This window comes from Ambystoma mexicanum, chromosome 10 (assembly GCF_040938575.1).
Source record: "Ambystoma mexicanum isolate Mex_15411 chromosome 10, UKY_AmexF1_1, whole genome shotgun sequence".
Classification (NCBI taxonomy): Eukaryota; Metazoa; Chordata; class Amphibia; order Caudata; family Ambystomatidae; genus Ambystoma; species Ambystoma mexicanum.
This window is the reverse complement of record NC_090932.1, coordinates 1,507,757,501-1,507,777,102: the sequence shown is the minus strand read 5'-3', so window position 1 is coordinate 1,507,777,102 and position 19,602 is coordinate 1,507,757,501. Positions and strand designations below refer to the sequence as shown.

Genomic DNA, 19,602 nt, shown 5'->3' with positions numbered 1-19,602 from the left:
TAACATCACACCATCTCACATTGCTGTTTCATGATATGTAAGCCCTCTCTCGTGTTTTGTTTACAAAAATAAATGCATAAAATATCCTTGAGTCCACATGGGGATTGAGTCTGTGGCAATTCCCCAAGTGCCTCTATTTTAGTAATGTTTCTGTCTGTATTGAGATGTGTCCCAGAATGTTCAATTTAATCTGTGCCTCTATATCTTTGGAAATGACTAGCCATTGGTGATTTGACGTTGTTGTTACTGACGTCTGGTTCATGTTTAAACTTTGCATTTTTTCTCCCAAACATTCCTTAGAGAACAGCAAAGACAAGAGTTGTTTATTTTTCTGGTAGCTAGAAACCTTTGATCATATCTAGGATAGACTGTATCTGCAGATTTCAAAATCTCAAATTTTGCTCTGCCGTCTAAAAATAAACAATGGCTTAACTGGCTCAATTGAGATTTTCTTAGCTTGCAAAATAGATAATTCTTTTAAATATTCATTTAAATTTTTTACTGAGTTAGTATACAAGTCGATGTTGGTGTATTTTTGGTGCTTCATGCTGATTCTCCGGCAATGTTTGGAATTCTGTTCCTGATCTTTGAATGCTTGTATTGGTTTTGATGAGGCAAATCGAAAATCTTAATCTTTAGATGTTATGTATCTAATTATTAATAATTGACTGGCAGAGACTTTCATAAAGGTTGGGTGGCATGAAGATGTCAGAATTATAGTATTTTATTGGTGCTTTTGTAATAAAGAGTAAAGATTAATTTCTCATCTTCAATGTTAATACTCATGGCCCAACAAAATGTTTGACTGTTTGTGTTGAATTGCACAGGGTCTCCCACTAACAGAGAATACATTAATTCAGGGGTTGGCCTAGGCCAATCACATTTCGGGAGAGTAGACACCAGTTTTGGTGGTCAGGCTGGCCCCAAATACAGCCTACCACACAGGCACTCCCACACTGTCTGTAGATTGAGAAGGTTAGAGGACTTCAAACTAGTCTACACCAGTTTACCAGAACCCAGACAGCCTACAACTGTTCTTTTGCCAGTGCCTCATCCTAGACAAGGGGATGGAACAAAGAAAAATAACCCCGGGGGTGGGGGGAGAATTGGTTGGGCTTAAAACGTGTATTTGTACCCCAACGACTATCACCTGCGTGAATTGGGCTACTAATGCGGCACATGACTGAACCCTGGTCTAGCCAAAACTAAATCACAACTTTCACCCTACTCCACAGCACACTTTCGGGGTGATAAAATGACTATTTGACCAAAATGGGGTTTTTAAACAGCACCCCTTCCTTGGGAGCCCCTACAGGCTGCTAACGGTAGCATACCAGAAAAGATTGCCTTGAGGGACTTAAGGACCTGTTTGGGAATAAATTACAGTTTTAGGAGTTCTGCTGTCCCTATTTAGGGAATCCTAAAATTAGTATTTTTTTCCTTTTTTTTTTTTTTTTTTTTTTTTTTTTTTTTTTTTTTAAGATCTCAGGCCTTTTTTTGCGGTCAGGTGGACTACTACTGCAGGGCCACTGCCTTCTTTTTTTACGTGTTTTAGTTTCGTATATGGTTCTATGGCAGCCTGTGTTGAGCGCTCCTCTCTGGAACTGATTCCTGGACCTTTGTCGCTGCACCCCGACGTTTACCACCAGTATCAGCTAGGCTAAGTGTCGCTGCTGGTGTCCAGAGGGATGCTGAGACTTTATCACTCCACTAATTTATCTGCTTGGAACGTCTGAAGATGCCCCCAGCCGTTGTCTTTGTCCTGGAACAGTTTGCTGCTCAGCTGCGTTATTTTGTTAATCAAGCTGCTGGGAGCAGTCTTTGTGGTTTCCTACTTCTTCCTGGGGGGGTTCCTTGTTGAAATCTGATTCAGGCTTGAGGATCTGGGATGAGTTATTGTTCCTCTTTTAAGTTGCTGGGTTTGCCGTTAGCCATGGGTGCGGGTCCCTGAAACCAAGTCCTGAAAATGACACCTGTGCAAAAGTGCATTCAATGGATTGCTTTTCTCCCACAGATTCCGCATCTGATGGATATTCCCACCAGCTCTACTGCTTCAGAAAACTTTCGACAGGGGGCGTAGGGGACTTCGACCCGGCAGTCGATCTGTCTTGCTCAGCATCTGGTCGTCCACTCTGAATGGGACGTCAGGCGTCGTATATACCTTGTCACTACGCCCCACACCTCAACTAATTTTTCTGTGCGCTAACACGCTGCCTGGGAACACAGGTGAGTCTTCGCCTCTTGACGCTTTCAAAACATTTTTGCTTTTCAATTCCTCAACGCAAGATGTCGGTCGTTCTGGTATCAGGTTTCAAGCGGTGTACCGACTGTGGCACCAAGATGTCCATCATTGACCTACATGAGTGACTGACTGGTATCTGTCGTGTGCCAAAATGCAGCCCAAATCCCTGCACGATAGAGCAGCTAAACTCGCTCTTGATCGACCGCCCTCTAAATCACCAGAGCGGTCGACGGTTCGGTTTTTGGAGGACGAAAACCCCCGAAAAAGAACATAGGCGGAAGAAGAAATGGTCCCACTCGAGGAGCCTTTCTTCCATGTCCCGAAAGAAGAAAAGGCATCACTGCCATGGTGGGGATTCCAATTTGTCGACGGATAAAGGTAAGCCTTCGGCAGAACATACATCCGGCAAGAGTGGGAGGATTTCAAGTCCTCCATGCTGGACATGTTTAAAAAGTATGCTGCAGGAGGCATGGCTAACCCCTTTCCCTCCCCCCATGCAGCAGGCTTCAGAGCCAAGAGCGGCGCTTGGCATGTCGGACCCCTCTAGTGCCCCGTACCGACGATGTCGGCGCTAATAAAAATCTTTTGACTCCGGAAGAGGTTCAATGAAAGCCAGATCAACCCTGTGCATTCAAGGATGTCGACTCTACAAAGTCTCAATCGCGATAGACACCGGCATCCACCATATCAGCGCCTAGAGACACAACCTCGACGATTGTCGAAAAAACCTTCACTCCACAACCACTGTCCAAATTTTTGATACCATGGCAGGTATCTCTGCCAGTAATTATACCGATGATCAGGGTGATGTCGACCCCAGTTACTTGAGTGCAGGAGGGGTCGATTATTTTGAAGATCAAAATCAGCTTTTGCTGCTGTCTCTAGACCTCCATGAGGCCAGCGGTCTGGACACCTCTCCTGATCTTGAATTTCAGCAATCCCACTCTTCTGTCCATAATATGTCCACATTTGAGGGGATTGGGTCCTCCGACGTATTCCATATCTATGACAGTAATAACCACAGCTGTGCTGCTTCGGAAAATCTTTCTGCGTCAATGACGTCGATACACCGCCCTCGAGGACCTCCTTCGATGGCAGACGTCACTGGATGTTATAAGTAGGACACACGACGCCCGTAGCCTCAGTTGCGTTTTTCCGCGAACGTGTTCGCTTCGGAGAGCTTGGCGCTCCTCGACTCTTTGGAGTTTGTTTTTTAGCTTCTTCGAACCTGTTAGTTTGTGAAGTTATCCTTCGTGATGTCTACCTCGTCTTCCACCCTGCGTCCGGGCTTTAAGAAGTGCGGGGACTGTGGGTCCAAGATGTCAGTGACGGACTCGCACGACGCCTGCCTCTGGTGCCTCGGGAAGGCCCATGACACGGATGATTGTGTCGACTGCCAGTCGCTTACGTCCAAAGCCTTGCAGCAGCGCAAGAAGAAATTGTCCGTAGGTAAGGTGTCCAAGCCATGGAAGTCGAGGTCTGCGGGGCTTTCGACGGACGATTTGAGGGGTGACTCTCCTCAACGTCGTCGGAAGTCCAGTGGGTCTCGGTCCCGGAGTAGGTCCCGCTACTCCTCTGCCTCTTCGGGCTCGGGTGGTCGGCCCGATTTGCAGGAAAGGTCCCGCTCGGACAAGGGGAATCGTTCTCGTCATGCCCGTTCCAGGTCCCAGTCCTCGACGTGCTCGAGACTGTGTGCACCTGTGGTGTCTTCGAGGAATACGTTGACGCCTGTGGCGCTGAGGTCGTCGACGGACTCTTTCGAGGCTCAGCCTTCAAAGAAGTCATCGACACCATCGGCGCCCAGGCTGTCGAGGCACACGCTCGGGGCTCCGCCCTTGAGGCCTGTGTCGACACCGTCAATGCTGTCGGCGCCGCATTCGGCGTCAACGCCGATCCACTTGACGCCTTTCAAGGCTGTTTCGACGGGGGTACCCTGAGGCACGGTGGAACCCCCTAGAAAGGCTCTGGCCAAGGTCAAGCATGGCTTTATTCCCCATTCTGTGCCCTCTTACCGCCATCTTGAGTACTTTTCAGAGGTGGATGAGGGCTCTGATGATGGCATGGTTCCTGATACAGCGCCAGATGAGATTCTCTCGGGCCATAGCCAAATTGAGGACCTGCGTCAGTCCGTGCAAGACGCCAGTGGTCTAGACACCTTTCCGGAGGTGGAGTATTGTAGGCCTGAGCCTGGCACTCATGCCAACTCCTCGTACCGGCGCCTTATGTCTAGGGTCACCGAGTACAGGGGATTTTCTTCAGGATGACCTTACGGATATCCTCGACCAAGGTCCACCAACTGACCCAGTACTGCCATTCCATATGGCTCTTCATAGGAGGGTGGCGGCGGCTTGGACTGCTCCGGAGAGTCTCCCAGTAGTGGGCAAGTCTTTGCCGCAAAAATACCGCCCAGCCAGTAGCGACCCCTGCTACTTGACCAAGCACCCCACTCCGGAGAGTTTGGTGGTGCAGGCGGCTATGGCCCCAGCAAAGCAGGCATTCTATCCTATCATCCCTCCTGATAGGGACGACAAGCGTTTTGATGGTTGGGCGAAGAAAGTGTTTTCTTCAGGGGGTATGGTGCTTCAGGCGGCCAACTCCGTGTGGGCCTTGTCTCGTTTCACGCACACTCTGTGGAACTGTTTCCTTAGCGGATAAACATAGTCCCGAAGGGGACGAACGGGATGGTTTCCTTGCTATGGTCCAGGATGGCAAGGATGCCATGTGTGAGGCCGTTCAGTCGGGTTTGGACATGGCAGATTGCGTCAGCCGGTCCATGGCAGCGAGCACTGTAATACGCAGGTTTGCGTGGTTGCGGAAGTCGGGGTTTGCTCCTGATGTGCAGGCCTGGCTCCTCAACATGCCCTTTGACGGGGAACATCTTTTTGGCAGCAAGGCTGACGAGAGCCTTGAAAGGTTGCAGATCTCCAAGCGAAGTCGTTGGGCGCTGCAGTTCGACAACCTCCGCATTTTCGTCCTAGGGGACAGCAATGGAGGGGAGGTTCCTTTCGTTATTACTCATCCTTTGGTAAAGCGAGAGGAGCTGCCAGTCAAAGGGGCCACCGTAGGAGTGCCAGAGGTGGAAAACAAGGTACTCGAGGTGCCAAGGCCGCTCGGGCAGTTGCCTCTTTGCCCTCAGGCAACGCCGGAGCCGCTTCAGCTCAGTCATGAGGCCATGTCCCATGGTTCGCCGGTTGGGGGAAGGCTGGCACAGCATCTTGCAGAGTGGCGTGCCATTACTTCAGATGTGTGGGTTCTGGAGAGTATAGCCCACGGCTACTGTCTTCCTTTCCGGCAGAGGCCTCACGACAATCCACCGGGGAATCTCTCTTTGAAGAGTCCGGATCCGCTCCTTGCGCAGGAAATTCAATCCCTGCTGGAGAAAGGCGCCATAGAACTGGTGCCTGTAGCGGAGAGGAACACGGGATGGTATTCCCCTTATTTTTTGATTTCCAAGAAAGACGGGGGATTGAGACCCATCATGGACTTGCGCGGTTTGAACAAACTTCTCATGAAGGACAAGTTCAAGATGGTTACTCTCTCTCAAGTCCTCCAGGCCCTTCAACTTCAGGACTGGTTGGTGTCTCTCGACCTCAAGGATGCTTATTTTCATGTGCCGATCCATCCAAAGCACAAGAAGTACCTGAGGTTTGTGGTTGGCGACTCGCACTTTCAGTTTCAGGTCCTGCCGTTCGGATTGACCTCCGCCCCCAGGGTCTTCACCAAGCTCATGGTAGTGGTGGCAGCGCATCTCAGGAAAGGGGGGATTCACGTCTACCCCTACCTGGATGATTGGTTGATCAGGGCGTGCTCTCCCAAGCAAGTCCTGGATCATCTGTCAGTCACCTGCTACTCCCTCCACAAGCTGGGCTTCTCCCTCAACTTAAAGAAGTCCCATTTGACACCAACTCAGAGGCTCCAGTACATCGGAGCAGTGCTCAACACGTCCCTGGGCAGTGTTTTCCTCCCCAGGTGAGAGCTCATCACATTCTGCAGATGGTGCACAAGTTTCAGCTTGCCCAGAGTCTCCCAGCGTTCGATTTCTTGAAATTGCTTGGCCTCATGGCATCCTGCATTCTTCTGGTGCCAGAGGTCAGGTTGCGGATGAGATCTTTGCAATGGGCACAAAAGCTCCAGTGGTCTCAGCAGGATGTCGGACCCTGTTCAGGTACCGTCCTCGGTCGCCCAGGACCTTCTGTGGTGGGCCGTCGAAGGCAATCTGATGAAGGGGGGCTCCATTTCGGCTACCGTGGCCGGAGGCGACGATCGTGACGGACGCATCCCTCACGGGATGGGGGGCTCATGCCAATGAGTTGATAGTCAGCGGTCGTTGGTCTCCGTCGGAGTCCAGACTCCATATCAATCTGTTGGAGTTGAAGGCCGTCAGGCTTGCCCTGAAGGCTTTTCTGCCGACTGTGCAAGGAAAGAATGTCCTGATCCTGACGGACAACACAGTGGCCATGCACTACCTCAACAAAAAGGGGGGGGGCGGGCAGGATGCAGCTCTGGTTCTGGGCAATCCAGCAGGAAGTTTAGATTTCGGCAGTTCATCTGCCCGGAGACGAAAACGAGACAGCGGACGCTCTGAGCAGGCAGAGCGCAACCTCTCACGAGTGGGAGTTGGCTCAGGAGATTCTCCTGGAGATCTTTGCCCTTTGGGGAACCCCTCAAGTGGATCTCGTCGCCAGTGTCAACCGGAAGTGCGAAAGGTTCTGCTCGCGGGAATTTCCTCCAAAAGGAGCCTTAGGAGACGCGTTCGTGGTGGAGTGGTCATTCCCACTGCTGTACGCGTTTCCTCCATTCCCCGTCATCCCGCAAGTACTGCGGAGGTTACGAAGGTTCGGTTCCCGGATGATCCTCATTGCTCCGATGTGGGCCCGGAGGACGTGGTACCCGGACCTTCTCGACTTGTCCATCTGCCCTCCATGTCGTCTTCCCTACAGAGACGATCTGCTCTCATGGGAAGGGGGTCAGGTTCTCCATCCAGAGGTCAGATCCCTCAACCTTCACGCTTGGTTTCTGAAAGGTTGAGGTATAAGGATTGGGACCTCCCTGAAGACGTGATGGAGGTGTTGCTTTCGACCAGAAGGCCCGCAACTAAGTCCCTGTACCGTTGCCATTGGCGAAAGTTTTGCGACTGGTGCAGGGTTAATAATGTGGATCCTTTTGCATGTGACATTCCTGTGGTTCTGTCTTTTTTGCTTTCTTTAGCCCACAGGGGCTTGCAAGTGGGTATTGTTAAAGGTTACCTGGCGGCGCTGTCCACATTTAAGCGCTCGTCTGAAGAGTGTTCTTATTTTAAAATTCCTTTAATTTCTCAGTTTCTAAAAGGGCTCACTAATGTGTTCCCTCCGTCACCTTTCCAGGTGCCCGGTTGGGATTTGAACCTTGTCCTCAAGTTTCTGATGGGTGCTCCGTTTGAGCCTTTGCATTCATGCCCTTTGAGACTGTTCACTCTTAAAACTGTATTTTTGGTTGCGGTCACTTCCGCTCGCAGAGTGAGTGAGTTACAGGCACTTTCAGTAAAGCCACCCTTCACTGTATTTCATAAGGACAGGGTTGTCCTTAGAGTTCGTCCTTCCTTTCTTCCGAAGGTGGTGTCGGAATTTCATTTAGGCCAGAAGGTTGTTCTTCCGGCATTTTATCCTCCTCCACATCCTGGTAAGGAAGAGGAGAGGCTCCATAGGCTCGATCCTAGGAGAGCTTTAAGCTTTTATATTTCACGCATGTCCCGGGTCAGAGTGGACGATCAACTCTTCATTGGTTACGCTGGAAAGCGTTTGGGACAGGCTGTGACTAAGCAGACTTTGTCTCGCTGGATTATTCTGGCTATTTCTGAGTGTTACCGCTTGGCGGGTAAGGACCCACCGGTCGGGTTGCGGGCCCATTCTACCAGGGGTATGGCTGCCTCTACTGCCCTACAGAGGGGTGTTCCTATTCGTAACATCTGTGATGCAGCCACCTGGGCTTCGGTCCATACTTTTGTACGTCACTACTCCCTCGATTCCATCCGTGGGCAGGATCTGGCCTTTGGCAAGGCGGTCCTTTGCTCTGCAATTTGATTGGACATTCTAAATTTCTGTATTCTAAATTATTTTCCCACCTCCTTGCACTGGTACTGCTTTGGGAGTCTGTCATAGATATGGAATACGTCGGAGGACCCAATCCACTCGAAGAACAAGTTACTATCTTACCTGGTAACGTTCTTTCGATGGGATGGTCCGACCTCGTATTCCATATCGCTCCCTCCCTGCCTTCCCCGCTACAGAATTTCTTATGCGATTGCAGCTTACGTTTCCGCAAGGCGTTGTGTGGTCAGACTGGCAGTAGACTGGTGCCACACGTTCTGGGAAAAAACTACAACTGAGGCTACGGGCGTTGTGCGTCCTACTTATAACATCCAGTGACGTCGGCCGTCGGAGGAGGTCCTCGAGGGCGACGTCATCGACGCAGCCGAAGCAGCAGAGCTGTGGTGATTACTGTCATAGATATGGAGTACGTCTTCAGACCATCCCATCGAAAGAACGTTACCAGGTAAGAGAGTAACCTGTCTTCAGTGCTTTGATAGAAAGGGTATTGATACCCTAGGATTGCATTAATCTGTGGCGCCGATACAAGGTTATGTATGATCTTGGGCCTCACCACAGAGCGCAATATGCCTTTAAACTTTGCCATTGCTATCCATTAACAATTCATTTATGTGACAGCACCCTTATTCTATTCTTCCCGTCAGCTGTACCATTTCTGGGAAATATATGCTGGCTAGATCAGACCCTTAATTCCTCTCCTCTCACCCTTCCCCGGAGAGGCTGGTTATGCAGGCTGCCACTTTCTCATCTAGACCTGCATCTTCCACTTCCACCCTGCCTCCCGACAGGGAAAAATGTTTATACCTTAACAAAGAAAGCATTTACCTCGGGCAATATGGCCCTTAAGGCTACAAATGTGGTAAGCAGTTTTACCAAATACTCCTTTGGTCTATGGACAGCAGTTTAAAATGCTGCGTAGTATGTCCCAGAACGAGAGACACGCAAGGGCTTCCTACATCTGGTGGAGGATGGGAAAGAGGTTGCCAGACAGTCGCTGCGAGCGGGCCTAGACATTGCTGAATATGTGGGCCGATCTATAGCATCAGCAGTAACGCTAAGAAAACAGGCCTATCTAAACACATCTGGTTTCTCCCCTAAGGTCCAAGTTAAACTTCTGGACATGCCCTTCGAGGGTGATCTTCTTTTTGGCCAGAAAGCTGACGATTCCTTAGAAAAAGTTAAGGAATCCAAAATCGCAGCTAAGTCCGTAGCCCTAGCTGCGCAGCCGGCAAACCTGCCTTCAGTTTCACCTCTAGGGCACAGCGCTACAGGCGGTATTCTCCTTATTTCAGGAGAGAGCAGTTCCCACCAGCCAGGCAAGGGCAGAAGCGTTTCTCGTCCTCCAAAAGGGCATAGGTGCTTCTAGAGGTCAACAGGCAGCCTCAGCGGAGGAGGAATGGGGGGGGGGTCTCGACCCAGCCTCCGAAGCCACTTTGATTTTCCACTCTCACAGTGCACCGGTTGGAGGACGGTTGATGGAGCATTTGCTCTAGTGGCAGGGAATTACTTTCGATGTCTGGGCCCTTCATATTCAGTGGGGTTATTGTCTGCCATTTGTGAGAAAACCACTGGACAGACCTCAACCCCTCATACCTGGATGGTGAAGTCTGCAGTGCAGGTCTTGGCCCATATAGAGCACACTTGCTTGCTGCTGCACAAGCTGGGGTTCTCCCTAAATTTAAAGAAGTCCAAAAAGACGCCAATCCAGAGGCTCCAGTTCATCGGAGCAGTCCTAGTTACCCGAGTAGGGAAGGCCTTCTCTCCCGAGGAGAGAGTAGTCCAGCAGGCAGAAATGGTTGACTTGTTCCGGAACCATGCCACTCTGCCAGCGGCTTCCTTCCTCTGCTTCTTACGTCTCATGGCCGCCTGTATTTTTCTAGTGCCAGAGGCCACATTGCGCATGAGCTTCCTGCAGTGGCTCCTGAGGGGTCAGTGGTCTCAGTACCTCAGCACTCTCTCGGATCTCATCCAGGTGTCCGCTTCAGTGGTCAACGACCTGTCCTGGTGGGGGAACCCTTCTGGCATCCCTGTCCTCAGACCCAAGTGGTCACGGATGCATCTCTGAAGGGTTGGGGCGCTCCCTGCAAGGTTTGTAGGTGAGCGGCCTCTGATCGGCAACAGAAGCCAAGTGGCACATCAACAGGCTGGAGTTGCGAGCTATCAGGATTGCCCTGAAAGCATTTGCCCCGTCTCTGCAGGGGAAATATGTCCTCATTCTGATGTACAACCCAGTGGCAATGCCAACAAACAAGGTGGTGTGCACTCATCCCCAAACCCTAACCCCCTCTCCCCACCCCCCTGCATGAAGTTGATGATGCTTTGGTTCTGGTTGCTGGAGAACCGGATCTCAGTCTCTGCAGTTCATCTAGCGGGCACAGAGAACAACTTGTTGGATGCTCTGAGCAAGCAGTGTACTGTCTCACAGGTTTGGAAAGTGAGCCAGGAAGTCCTAGAGGAGGTGGTCTCTCTCTCTGTGGTACCCGGCAGTGGATCTGTTTGTAACAGAGTCCAACAGGAAACGCAAACAGTTTTGCTCGCGGGAATTCCCATTGAAATGTGCACTGGGGAAGCATTTCTGCTGGATTGGACCTTCCCTCTCCATTACGCGTTCTCTCTGATACCCGCCATTCCATGGGCTCTCTGGCGGTTGAAAAGGTTTTGAGCGACCATGATCCTAATCATCCCGGACTGGGCGAGGAGAACATGGTACTCCGAACTCTTGGATCTGTCTACCTTACCGGTTACGTCAGCGTCCGGATATCCTAACCCAGTCGGTAGGTCGGATACTCCACCCGACCCCAGAATCCCTCAACCTACATGCGTGGCTCTTGAGAGGATGAGATATGACTGGGACCTCTCTGAGGAAGTACTTGAGGTGTTGCTGGCTGCACGCAGACTGTCTACAAGACCTTTGTATGCGTGCTGAAGGACAAGATTTGGGGCGTGGTGCATGGCCTTCAGGTCACCATGGTCAAAGGTTATTTGGCAGCCTTGTCTGTGTTTAAGAGCTCCCGGATCAAGGTTCACTTTTTTTATGATCCCGGTAATGGCACAATTCCAGAAAGGCCTTGTAAATAAATTTCCGCCAACTCCCTTTGTTGTCGCTAATTGGGACCTTAATCTGGTACTAACGTTTCTGATGGCAGCTCCCTTTGAAACTATGCATACTTGTCCATTAAGACTACTTTCTTTGAAAACAGTCTTTTTGGTGGCTATTGCATCCGCTAGGCGGGTGAGTGTACCTCAGAACTTATGCTGTAAGCCACCCTTCCTGTGTTTTTTCCGTGAAAAAGTCTCACTCGGGGTGAGGCCTTGCTTCCTTACCAAGGTTGTCTCTGAATGCCACAATCCATCGACCTTCCGGTCTTCTACCCTCCTGCGCACCTTTCTAAGCAGGAGGAACGGTTACATCGCCTAGACCCGAAAAGGGCGTTGAGTTATTATATTGCGAGCACAGCTGATTTCAGGAGAGCTGACCAGCTCTTCGAGGCCTTTTCCTTAGCCCGTAAAGGTCTGCCCATAACCAAGCAGACTTTATCCCTCTGGATCATTTTCTGCATAGCTAAATGCTACCTTTCCGCTGGGAAGGAATTGGGCATCAGGGCCCATTCGACAAGGGGAGTCTCATTGTCAACAGCGGAAGGGCACCCCATCTTACTGTCAGCGCACCACCAGCCACACATCAGTGATAGTGGCAGCATCACTGTACTCTAACCCTCAATCGTCTTCGGCTACATTAGCCTCAGCACTCTTGGGTAAAGAGGAGAAGATCATGGAGGCGTTTGGAAAGAAAATCTATTCCAATGCCACTCCATCTGCGCCAGTCCAGTGCGTATGCCATGCTGTCGGCGGTCAACCAGAGGCTCTGGCGGGAGATCGCGGAGTTCCTACCTGGACTCCCTGTGCAGAGCAAGGCTCACTTCAAGGCGGGGCTGGCTGAAGCCAAAATAGTGGCACAGGACATAATGGAGTCCACGGTGGGGCCACATTGATACCTCCGGTTGTGCGATCTGTATTGCTACCGACATGAGAAGGACGGCTTGGCTAAGGGTGACTAGGTTCAGCCCTGATGTCCAGGAACGTATACTGGACCTTCTTTTCGAGGGCGGCGATCTGTTCCATTCAACAAGGGACGAGGAACTCGATAAGAAATAGAATAGCTTTCAGACTGCTGAGTCTAGTGATCCTCACCAAGTCCACCCCTAAGACATATAGCCAAGCGCACCAGCGCTCAGACAATGGTTGATCCTTCAGAGGCTTCAGGGACTTCCAAGAGAGACGGTCCAGACAACCGGACGGATACCCGAGCCATCACAGCCGCAAGCAGCTCAAGGCGCCTCACAAGGACTTTTTGCAGTCTCACTCCTCAGCCCTAGCCTCAGAGGGCAATAAATTGTGACACACCCATCCAATTCACGAGTCTCTGCTGGGTGGCAGTCTTGCCCTTCACTCTCACCGCTGGCAAGAAGGTTCACGGACCCATAGATCCTCTCTGTAGTATTAATGGACTTTCGGCTCCCTATCCCTCCTCCTTCTCCTCCCTTCTGCTCCCACAGATTGGTACAGCAACTCTGTTGACGGAAGTATGCTCGTTCGTAGAGAGTCAGGCCGTGGAGGAAGTTCCAGCCTCTCAGCGAGCGGGGGTCTGGGCTTCTATTCACACATTTTTACCATACACAAAAAGAATCATGCTGGCCTGAGAGTTTTGAACCTTTACCTTCCTCTCTAAAAGTTCAAGATGGTTACCCCAGCGCTAATAGCAGAGATGTTGTGTGTGGGAGACTGGATGTGCTCGCTGGATCTCAAGAAGTCACAGTTGGTGCCCACGCAGAGTCTAATTTTACTGGGCCTTATCTGGAATACGAGCTCCGAGAGGATTTTCCCCTCAGCGGACAAGATTGTAGCTATCAAGAGGGCCATAGGCCATTTTCTCAGCAGAGCAGTGACCTCGACATGGTGGTTCCAACACCTCTTGGCCATCATGGCGGCATGTCTCCTGGCAGTGCCGTATACGAGGCTCAAAATGAGGCAACTGCGGTTGCACTTTGCAGCCTCCTGGAGTCAGGAGAGGGGTTCCCAGGTGGAGCAGGTTGGCATCCCACATGATCTCCACCAGGACCTAGTCTGGTGGAGCACGGACAACAACCTGCGGATAGGCAGGCCCTTACGTCCTCCAGCACCTCAGGTCACCATCACCATGGACTCATCCCTGAAGGGCTGGGGAGCTACCTTGGGCAGCCACAGTGTCCATGGGGTATGGTCCCGTCATGAGCAGGAGGCCCACATCAACTGGCTCGAGTTGCTAGCCATCTGGCTTGCTCTCAAAGACTTCCTTCCGATGATCAGTGGCAAAGCGATCCTCATTCAAACTGACAGCTCCACCAGCATGTATTACATCAACAAGCAGGGTGGCACCAGGTCTCCTCCCCACTGCACTCTAGCAGTCAACATTTGGGAGTGGGCTCTGGTAAACATGCTTTTGGCAGCAATCCACCACCCGGGGGAGTCCAACCTAGAGGCGGACAGGCTCAGCAGGCTGGGTGTGGACAACTACAAATGGCAGTTGGACGAACAGGTCCTTCAAGGGATCTTCAACAAGTGGGGTAATGCTCAGGTGGATCTCTTTGCCACCTGGTCCAACGGGAGGTGCCCCCAGTTCGTGTCCTGGCAGGGACAGGACAGGGGTTCTGTGGGCGACGCGATGCAGATCCAGTGAAACAACACAAACGCGTATGCCTTCCCTTCCACTCCCCTGGTTCACAGGGTAATCTGCAAGATCAGAGCGGCCGGCACCTGCTTATCATCCTGATAGCGCTGTGGTGCCCAGCAAGGCCATGGTACTTGGAACTATTCAGCCTGTCGGATCAGGCCCGATGCACCTTCTGCTGGGCCCAGCACACCTGCTCTCTCAGCAGGGAGGCACGGTCATCCACCCCATCCCGAAGTTAGCCCTTGCAGCGTGGTTCCTGAACAAGTCACACTGAGGGATCTGTCACAAGCTAACCTTGACATTATACAGGGGGCTAGGAGCGATGCTACTAGGAGCCAGTACAAAAGTAGACCTGGTTTTGTCACTGGGCAGAATCAAAGGAGATTGATCCATTGACCTGCACGTTGGACAACATGCCATCCTTCTCTGCTCACCTTGCATACTCAGTGGTACAGGTAGACATATGCCACACCTATCTGGTGGCCGTTGGAGCCTACAGGAACTTGGAGGAAGAGGTATTTTCATCCTCTAATCCGGTGGTTAAAATAAATTTGGCGGGCCTTTCCAGGCTTTCCCGCCTATCAAGAAGCCACACCCAGTGTGGGACTTCAATGGGGTCTGGGCCGCCCTGGCGCATAAACCATTTGAACCTATGGCCTCCGCAGACATCAGGCTAGTCACCGTTAAGACTGCCCTCCTGGTGGGGCCTTAGCTCGGCAAGCCGGATCAGTGAAATTCAGGTGCTGGTGGCTTCAGAATCTTATTCTACTTTTCCTAAGGACAAGGTGGTGCTTAGGACTCACCCTGCGTTCTTACCTATGGTGGTCTCCTCTTTTCACCTAAATGAGGATATAGTGCTACCAATGTTCTTCGCGGACCCCAAGGATGACGCTCAGAAGTTATTACACTGTCTGGACGTGAGGCGTGCGCTGGGATACTACCTGGACAGGAACAAGAGCTTCCGCAAATCAGACTCCCGCTTTGTCACCTTTGGTTGGTCAAAACCTGGCTGTCAAGCCTCCAAGGCTTCCATAGAAAGGTGGATGGTTACGGCCATCAAGGAGGCATACGAAGGGCAGCACAAACCTCTTCCAGCTAATATGCGTGCCCGCGCAATCAGAGCTAAAGCCACAGCGGTTGCTTTCCCGATACACATCCTGTGGCAGGTTATCAGCAAGGCGGCTACATGGGCTACGCCCTCGGCCTACTGCAAGCACTACTGCTTGGATGCCGGCTCCAGGTCGGACACAGCATTTGGTCAGGCAGTATTAAGGAACTTGTTTTCTTTAGAAAGCACCTCCACCCTGGGGCTACATTCAGTTGTATTCGCCCATATAGTATGGAGGAAAGGGGGCAGGACATAGGAATAATGAGAAGTTACCCACCGTAGTGACTAACCTACTTCTAGTCCATAGTCCCCTTTCCTCCATACGTCCCACCACCCCCGCCCCCCAATTAAAACTGGTGTGATTAGGCAATGTTAATATTGTCAACACATCAAAGAGGACTGAGTGGTGACGTCGGTGGGCGGAATCAGGGGAGTGCATGCTCCAAGGGCTGCGCCCCTGCATGCATCTAAATTTAAAGGGGAATATGATTTTTCTGGTGAAAAATGTTCCGTCTCCTGTCCCTAGCGAGGGCCGCCCAAAGGGGATTATGGACTAGAAGTACGTTAGTTACTACAGTGATGGTTATAATTTTTAACTTTGTGATCATAACAGCTAGCATCTTCCAATCTCTCAATCAGCCTTCCTGTAAAGCCGAACTTTGGAATTGGTGACACAGGGCCCCAAACCATCTCTGGGTTGGACTCATTAAGTGCTAAGGGAACTAGTCTATGGTTATTCTAAGTTACTTTACTACATTTCATGCATGTATGTACTTATGGTTATTGAAGTATGTGCTTTTTTGTCTTCTCATGGTGAATGTATATATCCGTTTCTACGGTAAGTGTGTGACGATATTTGACCTGAAGTTTTATTGGTGTGTATTTTAAGGGGTAATAAATAATTGCATATTTTTGTACTTGCCTGTCTAACTTGAATTATTGGTGGTGTTCTGTGTGGATTCATTGTAGCCCTTACTCTCACAACCCTCCTAAGACTAAGCTTTGCTGCTCTGCTACCTTACCTTGATTGGGTTTGGCTTCCCAAACCCCAGGGTTAATTTTGCAAATCCATTTTAACAGTACCAAAACATCAGTCAGATACCCAATATAAATGTAGCAAAACCTTCCAGGCAGTGTGCTGAGCAGGCAGGACACTGGCAATTAGATATGAGATGAGGTATATGTGGTAGGAGAATGAATCACAAAGTAAATTACCAGAGGGAAGTAATGTGTTCTTTCATGTTGTTGTTTAGAAATACGTTTTTTTCTTTTAATGAAAGCGTTTCAAGATCATAACCATACGAAGAGCTATTCATTGTTCATTAATTTATTGAAGATAAACAACATAAAGCACAGGCAATACAAGTAACAACTTTGTCTTCATGTTCGGTACTCATCATTTTCTTACATTGCACGTTATTTGTAAATGTAAGACATGGTTATTTTGATTATCAGCTATATTAAATGTGTTTGTACTATTTTCAGATCCCTGGCTAATTAGAAAAGACCACAAAAAAAGCAAAGAGAAGAAGAAAAAGAAAAGTATAGATCCAGATTCTATTCAGAGTGCCTTATTAGCGTCTGGTCTTGGATCAAAAAGGCCAACATTTTCTTCAGTTGTTAGCTCTAATGTGAGCAGTACCACAACCCTTCAAGGTATGAGTAATTGTAAGAATTTTTCAAACATTTGTCATTCCGTAACACTTCAGTGTCGATCTATGACACAACTCCACCCCTTGCAAACTTGTACACACCTGTTGTGTTTCTTTTCCCCTATGACAATACCCATGGACCAACTGAGGTCCTGGGCTACATTCACTCTTGTGTTGTAAACCCTTGTTAACTGTGTATCGAAGAGATCTTGCACCATCAGAAGGCTTGCACCCTCCACACTCTTGAGGGTGGTACCTAGTGGTACACCTACATATCAAAAGTACAACTGTCCGTCTGTCTGTTATTATGCTAACAATTGATATATTATATGTATCATCACCAAAATTCTGAGTTTAAACAAAAATTATCCTGAATCTCAAAAGTGTGGGTCTCCCATCCTGATTTTCTGTTTGAATATACATTCACCCTCCTGGGCATATCGGGACCTAGCCAGGCACCCTGTATTATTACCTGTTCCGTTGCACATAGAGACAAACCAGGGACTAGCCATGCAAAGGGTGTTGGTGGCCATGTTGGAAGTATGATTAAAGACAGCATCGGCGGAACGGTGTGCTGCTGCAGGACAGCGCCTGCACCTTCCCCACATTGACCACTGCTGGAGGTGGCGTGCCATGACAGTATGCCCTCTTCTATGGGGAAGTCCACTGGGTTTGCCTGTATGAAAACGATGAAATCTTTGAAGCTATCTGGCAGCAAGAATGTTAGCAGCCGGTTCCCATGTTCGCTCGCTTACATAGTATCCTTTCTACTGTATAAGATACTGTAAATGTTCTATTCGGTATCTAGAGTCACAAACCTGTTCCACAATGTACTCGGGGTGCTGCCTATTAAGACAGATATAGGATAGGCTTACTGGCTTTCCTGAATGAAGGCTTATATATACAACAAAAGGGGTACTGGTAACGCAGGGGACGGCCCCTAAAACCTCATAGGGAGTTAAGTCCTGTATGGGTCCTATTCCCGAAATAACCTCATTGGTTATGTAGAACACTACACCCATTTGTATATTTCAAAGTCATAACCTCACATAACAATTGAGTTTTGTGTAAGATAAAAAACATATTTAATACAAGATATTTATACATACAATTAAGTCAAACATGTAATACACATGCATAACAATAAGTGAAATCCTATATTAACTGGTTGAAGCCATATACTACACCTGTGCTTACACTATTACTTAACAACAATAAGAGTTCCTAGAATACATATTCCTTTGAAAATGAAATCCCAGGTTGAAAATATTAGGAAGCTGGGATTGGGTCTGCCAACGCACCAGAGGGGAGTTTTCAGAACCCAAAGTAATAAATGCCACTGCTGTGTGTCCTAAGCAGATAAAGCACAAGGGGCAAGGTTCGAGACCCAAAATTTCCTGAATGAAGGAACATTGGTTTGAACAATGAGACATTAAAGACCAGGTGGATCTACTTCCATGAAGGTGGTAGGGATAAGCGGAAGGCAAAAGAATTGTTTTGTTTTTTTAATTTTATTTTGAACAATGAAAGGACCAAAGTATCAAAGGACCAAAGTATATGGGCGAAGGTTTTGGAGGATAAGTGTTTAGGCACATATCTAGAAGATAACCAAACACGGTCACCAACAATGTACGGTGGTTCCTTCTTTCGCTTTTTGTCTGTATATTTCTTGATCTTTTCTTGGGCGAATGCTAACATATCTGCAGCCTTCTTGTGTCCTTCCTGTATGTCTAAAATCCATTGATCAACGGAAGGTACTAGAGTTGAGACTGGCGATAGTGTAGGGAGAATAGTCAGATGGAACACAGAGGAACATAAAAAAGGACTTTGACCCATGGATGCATGAGTAGTATTGTTGTAACAGAATTCTGACACCGGAAGAAGAGAATACCAGTCACCCTGCACTCGGGTGGAGAAGCAGCGCAAGTATAGCTCTGTTTGATTTAGCCGTACCGTTACACCATTAGATTGAGGGTGGTATACTGAAGAAAGGGCCCTTTTTAAATGGAGAAAAATGAGCCATGCAAGTAAATAAATCAACAATGACCATGATGTTCGTGTAGCCCCTTGAAAGGGGGTAGATCGACAAAGTCTGTAGTGATTTTCTCCCAAGGTTTTGACGGTGCTTCAGGTTTCAGGAGTAGTAGGATAGGTTTCCCTTTGGGTATTTTAGACTGGGCACAAACATTGCACGTATTCATGTTTCCGGATAGTATCACCCATTTTAGGCCACCAAAAGAGAGGACGTAGGGTCTTCAACATGGCAGTGGTACCTCCGCGTCCAGCAGGAAGGGTATTGTGGCATAAATGCAAAGCTTGTGTGCTCTCAGGAAGGTATAGGCAATCATCCTTGAAGAGGAAACCGTGTCGGACATGTATGCCCCAGGGATTGGACTTGAGAAGTTCCTGTAGAACTGGAAGTATCACAATATACTTGATCCAGATCGGAAGCAACGGCAAAAACAAATACCTTGTCTTGAAGAACGATATGATAGGGCATGGAAGACCGTTGCAGTGGATCGTGCATCTGGGAGAGAGCATCGGCAACAACATTATGACTTCCAGGAATGTAGGTCATGATGAACTGGTATTGATCAAATGATTAAGCCCAGCGGGCCGGTCGACTGTTGCGACATTCAAAGTTTTGTAAAGCTTGCAAATTCCGGTAATCTGTTTGGATGACCACTGGTTTACTGGCTCCTAAAAGTAGATGTCGCCACTCGAGGCATTTTTGATGGCCAGAATTTCCTTCTCCAATACGGAGTAGTGCATTTCGCTAGGGGCTAACTTTCAGGAGTGATAGG

General features: G+C 49.2%; 1 protein-coding gene across 4 annotated transcripts in view; it reads left to right on the top strand.

Moving 5' to 3' along the window:
• Positions 1–19,602, top strand: part of SBNO1 (strawberry notch homolog 1) — a 2,127,865-nt gene that overhangs the window by 964,950 nt on the left and 1,143,313 nt on the right. For all 4 annotated transcript variants that reach the window (XM_069619669.1, XM_069619670.1, XM_069619667.1 and 1 more), the window contains one exon: positions 16,632–16,802. In XM_069619669.1, the coding sequence (XP_069475770.1) occupies positions 16,632–16,802 (171 nt within the window). The remainder of the gene's footprint in view (positions 1–16,631; positions 16,803–19,602) is intronic.